At 57.2% G+C, this 7,623-nt stretch overlaps 2 protein-coding genes across 2 annotated transcripts in view; one reads left to right on the top strand and one right to left on the bottom strand.

Annotated features, from left to right (window-relative positions):
- Positions 1 to 2,103: 2,103 nt before the first annotated feature.
- Positions 2,104 to 6,109, bottom strand: SCAMP5 (secretory carrier membrane protein 5). The gene is made up of 5 exons (XM_019471956.1): positions 5,956 to 6,109; positions 3,686 to 3,842; positions 2,821 to 2,922; positions 2,483 to 2,600; positions 2,104 to 2,362 (listed from the first exon to the last, which is right to left on the bottom strand). The coding sequence occupies exons 1-5, from the start codon at positions 6,107 to 6,109 to the stop codon at positions 2,168 to 2,170; spliced, it is 726 nt and encodes a 241-aa protein (XP_019327501.1). The 3' UTR covers positions 2,104 to 2,167.
- A 1,026-nt stretch (positions 6,110 to 7,135) lies between these two features.
- LOC103898617 (cytochrome c oxidase subunit 5A, mitochondrial) overlaps positions 7,136 to 7,623 on the top strand; it is a 23,699-nt gene continuing 23,211 nt past the window's right edge. Inside the window, exons 1-2 of the mRNA XM_009278911.1 lie at positions 7,136 to 7,168; positions 7,515 to 7,553. Coding sequence (XP_009277186.1) covers positions 7,136 to 7,168; positions 7,515 to 7,553 — 72 coding nt within the window. The remainder of the gene's footprint in view (positions 7,169 to 7,514; positions 7,554 to 7,623) is intronic.

Here is a 7,623-nt window from a genome sequence, read left to right as displayed (position 1 = left end):
AACGTTCCAGCGGTCGGCGCTCGCACGTTCAGGAGACACACCGGAGAGGAGGGTTAGATGCCGAAGCAATGTCTGTTAGTTACAGCTTGTTACAGTTATTATTTATGCATCTTGCTGTAAATGCAAAAGGTGAAGTCACTTAATCCATCATTTCTCGGACACGGATGACAGAGCACGTGATTTGGCATAGTAAGTTTTAGGCTAGCTATAAATGAATTGCACAATATTTAAACCTGATTAAGTACATAATAGGCTCAGCAAAGGATTACTTTTCTCCTTACATTTTATACACGTATATACACACACACACACACACACACACAGACAGGCATTTTATCGTTAGCTGCATTTTAGTCTTGTCGAGAGACAACTGCCTACTGCGGAATGACTGAAGTGATACCCTTAAAAAGGAAACTGGTCTTGGTGTGCTTCGCTGGAAGAGAGAAGTTCCTCTGTGGGGCGATTCTCGCGGGTGGGAGTCGCAGACAAGCATCACCGGACAGCTAGAGGGGCCGGGGCGAGGGGCCGGGGACTCGCGCAGCTCCGGCTGGCTGCGGGCACGAGCGGTGGCAGGCCGAGCTCGTCGCCTGCAGCGGGCAGGAGCCGTTTGAGGCAAGGGGCCGGATCGGATTCTGTTCGGGCTGCTTTTCTAGGGCTTGGGAGAAAAATTTGGCTTCTTTAAAGTGCATTTAGAGTCTGAAAAGCATCTCTGAGAAGGAGCTTTCCCTGCTCCCGCCCTGCAGCGTCCGTCAGCTCCCGTTTACGAACCGACCTTTTCCAGGGCCTGCCGGTCACCTTCCCCGGCTGCCGCAGCCCGAGAGGTGTTTGTCTGAGCTCGGCTGCCTCCCGCTAAGGTGCAAGATCGTTATTTAAAGCCCGGCCTCCCCTAACCGGGCAGGGATTCGGGGCTGACGGGAGCGAGGATCTCTGCACCAGGAAAATACACGGCCACGTTTCGCCGCGCTTTTTAGAAGCGCAGGCGAGCAGGAATCCGTCCCACCAGCCTGGAGGTTTCCTAAAGAGCCTCCAATCAGCGCACGCCTCAAAAGCTAACGGGGACAAACCTTGGCCTCGCTATTTACGTGGTCAGTGAGACTGGTTGTATGTGCTTGGCTACGGGGCGGCAAGATTTGACCCAGAGCCTTACCCAAAAATAGGTCCTCTGAGAACCGCTCCGCCGGCTTTAGAGCCGCTTTTCAAAATAGAAGCCTTTAAAAAAGAAAAACCAAACCAAAACCAAAAACGGACTCGGGATGCAGAATCTGGAACGGGACGGTTGTATCCCGGCAGGGAAAAAAAACCCCGTCCTCGCTCCCCGAGACGCGCGCGCGCACGCAGTGCGCCGGGGCTCCTGCCCACGGTCGCGCACGAATACCGGCCTTCCACGTCAAAACGTGAACTACTCATTTACAACGCCACACGCTGAGAGAAGTTGCAGATCCTGAGCCAGGGTGAAGATTAGGAACCTCTTGGCTTTCAGCGTATCGACGGCAGGATTTAGGGTTTCTTTTTATCGTTTTCCTCCTCTTTTTTTTTTTTTTTTTTTAAAAATGCTAAACCAGCCGGCCACCTGCTAGTTAGAAAGCAAAAGAAAAGGGCGAATTCCCGGGATTGCTTGCCCTTGCTGAGACAGCGGCAAGTGGCCGGACGCTACCAGCTGAAAGGGAAAACTCGCACACGTCGGAAACCCGTGGTTCAGCGCTTATTCCAAGCGGGGAGGTGGGTGCTGGTTGCTATTTTTTGTCTTTCCCTTTTTGGGGGTGGGGGGGTGGGGGGGGGCTTTTGGCTGATGTAGTTCTAACGTACGCCTATCACCACAGTAATTAAAAAACCACCACCGTACACTATTTCACAGGGGAAAAAGAAGACACGTGAACGTACACTTACTACCGCGCACAGCAAGAGCCCTGCAGGTCAACTCGCGGCCTCTTCAAAGTGAAAAATAAAAGAGAAAGGAAGAGCTCAAGACAATAACGGGAGGGAGAAAAGAAAAAGTCCAAAAGGATCTCGTTACAAAGAATGGGAAAAGAAGAACCGTTATGGTACACTCCGACTTTCTGAAATAGCTGCAGAAACTCGGCTCAGCCATCCTCCTCCTCCTCCTCCTCCTCCTCCTCCTCCTCCCTTCCCCCCCCAGATCTTTCGCCCGAGGACAGAGTCCTGCTGCTCACATCTCGTTGGAGTAGGTGTAGTTCGGGGTGGCCGAGTACTGCGTCTCGTGCTGCATCATGGCCCCCTGCGCCGCCCCCATGGCCGCGCTCTGTGCTGCCTGCTGGACCTGGGGGTTCTTCCACGCCCCCGTGGTCCACTCCTCCTGGGCTTTGCTGAAGCTCCCGCCGCTCCCCCGGTAAAACTTATGCACCTGTAGCAGGTTGGAAAGAGAAAAATCCAGAGGCGTTGAGGGACGGCAGCTCGCGCTGACCCTCCGGGCTGGCGGCAAGGGCTCCCCGAAGCAGCGCGGCACCCCCCTCTCCTCCCGTACCATAGTGAGAGCGATGAAGGAGAAGACCGCCATCCCCGTGAACAGGACGGTGGGGATCAGCATCACCACGGCCGACCCCACGTTGGTCCCGAAGAAGGAAATCGCTGCAATCCAGCCGCTGCAAGGAGACGAAAACGACCGGTCCGTTCAGCAGCCCGGGGCTTTCCCGGCTGGCTCTGCACGCCGCAGCCTGCCAGCATCCCTCCCAGCTCCTCAAACCGTCTTCCCCGAGGAGGGAAGCTACTGAAGCGCTGAGGATGTTAAAACACCGAGAGGCCGCAGCAGCAGCTCAACGGTGACTGTCCTCGCACCCGACACGGGAGCAGCATCTTCCTTACCAGACGCCCCAGCCGGGGATTCCCACTGCCTGGATAATGCTGATCACCAGCTGGGCCATGAAGGTGAAGAAGAAGGCCATGAAGCTGAACGAGCTGTCTGTCCTGCAAGAGAAGGCTCGGTCGCTCCCTGCACCTCCACCCCTGCTGCACTGCAAGGGAAGGGAGATGCTCCCACGTCTCGGACCCTTTCGGGGCAGAAGCGGCTGTGGTTTAGCGAGAAGGTGGTGAGAAGCGGAGCTGCCTGCAGGCAGCAGGCACCGGAGAAAAATGCAGGCAAGGGAGAAACTGGGAGAGGCTGAAGGTGGTGAAGGGGCGCCTGAGAAAGCCACGGGCCACCAGACCCTCCCCACGGCTCGGCCAGCTCTGCGCATCAGGCGAGAGGGCGTCCGCGTTCAGACACGGCTCTCGGCTTGCACCGCCCCACCACCAGACTCAACCTTCCCGCACGGGGAAGAAATACACCCCCAGTTTTCTAGATCTGGGGATACCGCGCCGGGGATTGACCTCGGCAGCACAGATAATCAATAGAAGCACCTCGAGGACTCGTGGAAAAATATAAAAGAAGCCTTGAGGATGGGCGGGAGGGGAGAGAGAGTTGGCACCCCAACTGCATCCTCGCCGCTCCCCCTGACGCTGCGCAGAGGCACACGTAGGGTGTCTTTATATCGCATGGTTGGGGTTTTGGCCCTCGGGAAGTCCCAAACAGCCTCGCTTTGAAGGTTGGAAAGTAAAGCTAAAGGGCCGGCCAGAAAGAGCAGAAATTCCCCCAAATGTTCGGGCGGTGCTAAGCGCTAACCGTTTAGGAAGGAAAACGAACAAACAAACAAAAGACCACGAGAAGCCGGGCTCAGGTGTGACCACTTACTTGAAAGCTTTGTAAATAGGTCTAAACCAGCAGACATAGGAGCAGGGCGTAAAGAGAATGAGCCAGAGAATTGCCAGTCCAAAATTAACAGCTCCACCGCCTCCAATCAGCCATGCGAGGCAGCCAACGAGATTCACCGCCAAGGTGATGCTGTTCACTGCAAACACACACACACACACACACACAGAGGGAGCACAGTAGCGCGTACGCAAGGGGGTCGGTGCGATACCGCTAGACCCCGACCCCAGGGAGGCCCACGCGGGGCTGACCTCCAGCGGGTTCAGCCGGCAACGCGTTACTCTAGCTGGATCTCCCTTAACTTAAGCTGGCTGAGGCCGGGGAGCAGCCCCGGGCTGGCTCAGCCGAAGGGGGTCTAACCTCAGCTGAGGAGCAGGAGGGGAAAAAAAATAAATACTACATCGCTCAGAGTTGTAATGTCTGAAGCAGGTCCGGGGCTCGCGGGGCTCCGAGGACAGGGAAGAGCCGTATCCTCCCGCTGCCGGTGAGCCAGGGCACGTTTCCACCAACGGAAGGAAGCTGGAGGAATCGGAGTGAAGCTTTTTCGCCTGCCTCCAGCTACGGTTTCGCTGAAGGAACTTGTGCAAGAGTTCCCCGAGCTACCCCCCCCCCCCCCGAGCTGAGAGCTGAAGTCCTGAACTCCCGGCCCCTGCCTCGCCAGTTCACTGGGGTGGCGTGTTTGCTTCTCCCACCCCTGCTCGGGGCTAAGCGATACAAGGGCTATTACTATGAAGCCCAGCTTAGCAGACACAGGACAAAGCAGGGAAGGCTCATCTGCATTCTGACGCCTCCGATTTTTGAGAATGATTCATTATTCTGACGAGAACTAAAACCCTCCCACCGCCGCCTGCAAGAGAGCTGCAGCTGGCAAGAAAGGGAGCTCAGTTGGCCGGGCTGACCAGGCGCCCGCTGCTCCCTAGAGCCCCCAAGGACACCGAGGGGACCTCTCAGCCTCCCCGTGCTTGCGGCTGGCTGGGGGTTTGCGGGGGAGTTGGGGAGAAAATGATCCAGAGAGGAGCTCCGGAGACAGAAAACAACAGACAAGGCGACTGGCTCAGAGAGCTGGTCCTTGTGCTGCGGGAGAAGCTGGAGCAAGAACTGAGCTCTGTTAAATTAAGCAGAGCCAGAACAGCCAGACTGAGACGGGGAAGGGATTTAACACCCCGGAGGCAGCTTCTCCAGGGAAGCACATTTTTTTTTTTTTCCCCTCCTCCTTCACAGAACAGCTAACGCTAACCCTCCTGACACGGTGGGGGAAGTTACCCTAGGGTCACCTTCCCGATGGGATGCGGTCCCCAAAAGCCGAAGCAAGGCACCGCCCCAGGGGTGCCAGCCTGGCGCCGTGCCGAAAGCAGGAACGCCCGACCTCTCCGGTGCCAGCTCGGCTCCTCGTAGCCTGCCTCCGAAGCGCAGGGCACTCCCTGGGCACTGATACGCTTCCAAAGTTCAGGGAAAAACGCCCGATTAAGGAACTAAGTTCTTCTAAATAAAAATAAAACGATGGTGCCAGCTTGCCCCGAGCTGCACACAGCAATTAGCAGCATCTTCAGTAACGTTTCCACATACGTCGGGGCGCAATCTGTCCCTCCGGCTCTTTTCCCCACCCGATTCCGGTAAGCAAGAGAGATCCAGGCTAGTTTTGAGAGTTAGAAGACGTGAGCGCTCTGTTAGCACAGCACGGCACACCAAGGCATGCAAGAGGAACAGGCAAGACCCGGCTTTGGGGGAAGCCCCGGGCTCCCCTGTTTTGGGGAGCAGGCACCCTGGCCCTCCAGTCCTGGCCCTCCATCTCAGCCTCGGGCCGCTGCCGAAGGGCTGCCGAGGAGCTTGGGGTGGCAGAGAAAGCCCTTCCCCAGCCCGGCTGCCGAAGAAACCCAGCGGAGCCTTGGCAGCTCTCTGGCGGGACGAGGCCAGCAGCCAAGCGAGACCAAGAGGGGAGTAAATCCTTCGGCAGGAGGACGTGTGGGGGCCGAGCCATCTCCTCCTCGCAGCGGGCTCCCGCGGGACGTCAAGGTCACCGACGGCCCTCGGATGCCGAGCCAGCTCCGCACCTCCGTCCCGGAGGCTGGAAGGGCTGAAGCCCATGGGATGCTGCAGCCCTCATCCCATCCCCAATGGGTTTTAACAGGAGACACCAGGGCCTGGAGGGGCAGAAGGACTTCCCCTGATCTTGCTCTGCTCTTTCAACCGGTGCTTTCCAGAGGAGAGGCAAACGCAAACCCACCCGAACCCTTCCCTGCCCAGCGACTCACGCATCCAGAGGTAGTAAAGCCGCTTGGCCATGGTCCGGTGCTGCGGCGGGATCTCCGCATCGAAGTCCTGGTAGAAACACGGCTTCAAGGGGATGAACCTCGGCAGGGGAGGGAAGTTGTTCACTTTTTCTGCAATAAAAAGTTTCACCAGCATTGGGCACTGCACGGAGCTGAATGTAAATCAAGAGTCTTCCTAATTAGTCTCGTTCGGCCTCAAGAACTGATGAGTTTCACGTGGGAATTAAGGATTTCCCCTCGTAACCACCACCCACCCACTCACCCACAAGCATCAAGACAAATTTAGCCCTCGCTGGCCACGTGGATCCTGCAAGCGTGGACACCCACAACCCCACCGGGGACTGACAAGGTGACATTACGGCCAGTAAAGCCCCAGGTGGGCTTCAGAGGTTTTGGGGGGGGGTGCCCCCGCCGGGGGCCCCCCCCCCCCCCCCCCCCCGTACCTGCCATGCCGGCACACGCTCCGCCTCTCTGTTCCACAGGAAAAGTAGGGAAAAAAACCTGGGAGCTTTACCAAAGCTGGAGGGAAACGAGAGAAAAAATGACGTGAAGTGGCGAGGTACCTCCCCGAAGAGCCTTCACCTTCCCGCTGCTCCAAAATAGCTCAAGGACAGCGCTGTAACGGGGCAGTTTGCTTTATTTATGCAGACACTTTCCTCTACGGTATTCACACGTCCAGGCTTACCGCCGGCACCTGGCTGGAGGCAGAATAAATCCCGGCTCCTACGGCCTGAGGCTTACGCGCCGGTTATTAAGGCGGAAGATTAAGAGAAGATCCAGCGACGTGGGGCAGGGCGCAGACATAACCTCCCACTCCCGACTGACCTACATCCAGCCCCGGGAGAGGGGCCAGGCTGGATGGGAGGGATGCAGCCCCACCGGAGGCAGCCGTGGGCAGTTTGAAATCCTCAAGTTCATTACCTGGCCCAAAACCTTTTTTTTTTTGTTTTTTTTTTTAATTTCTCTTTTTGCAAAGAGTTCCAGCACGGGGGACTACCTGGCTGCCTCCTGACGGCATCACAGCTCCCACCTCTGCAAGCCCAAGCCAGAAATCGGGCCAAAAGGGAGCAGGGAAATCAGCTGAAAATATCAGCTGGAAAAAAAATAAATCAGTGGTGACTGTCACTAATGAGTCACTTGAGTGCTGGCTTAACGATTACTCATGTCGTTCGGCACCTTGTGTGGCATCTTGCAGGTGGGAGAGGGGGGAGCTCGAGGGCCCAGGACGGTCCCAGACCACGCTCAGCCCTGTCCCAGCAGTGAAAATTGAGCAAAATGAAAGCAGAAGTTAAAAGCTGAGGTTTTAAATATAAGCGTGAAGACGGCGGCTCTGTGTATCCCCACCTGCCTGCACGGCTCTGCCAGATGCTGCCTGCAGGTTTTGCCCTCTCCCAGGCTATCTCAGGCAGAGGAATGGCAGCAGGGAACACCCTTCTCACCACGCGGGGTCCCAGCGGTCGGTGCTTCGGGCTCTCCGGAGGATTTGGGGGGGTCTCTGCCGGGGCAGCACCCCCCCTCCCACCCCATAACCATCACCAAAGACACCGGCCAGGCAAAGCAAACCCCCGCGGCTCGCCGGCGTGCCGATGTCCGACAGCCCACGGACGACTCCATCCCCCCGGCGCTATAAATACGAGCTGCCTGCCTGCC

Source organism: Aptenodytes forsteri, unplaced genomic scaffold (assembly GCF_000699145.1).
Source record: "Aptenodytes forsteri isolate BGI_AS27 unplaced genomic scaffold, ASM69914v1 Scaffold258, whole genome shotgun sequence".
Taxonomy (NCBI): domain Eukaryota; kingdom Metazoa; phylum Chordata; class Aves; order Sphenisciformes; family Spheniscidae; genus Aptenodytes; species Aptenodytes forsteri.
This window is presented reverse-complemented; position numbering and strand designations above follow the sequence as displayed.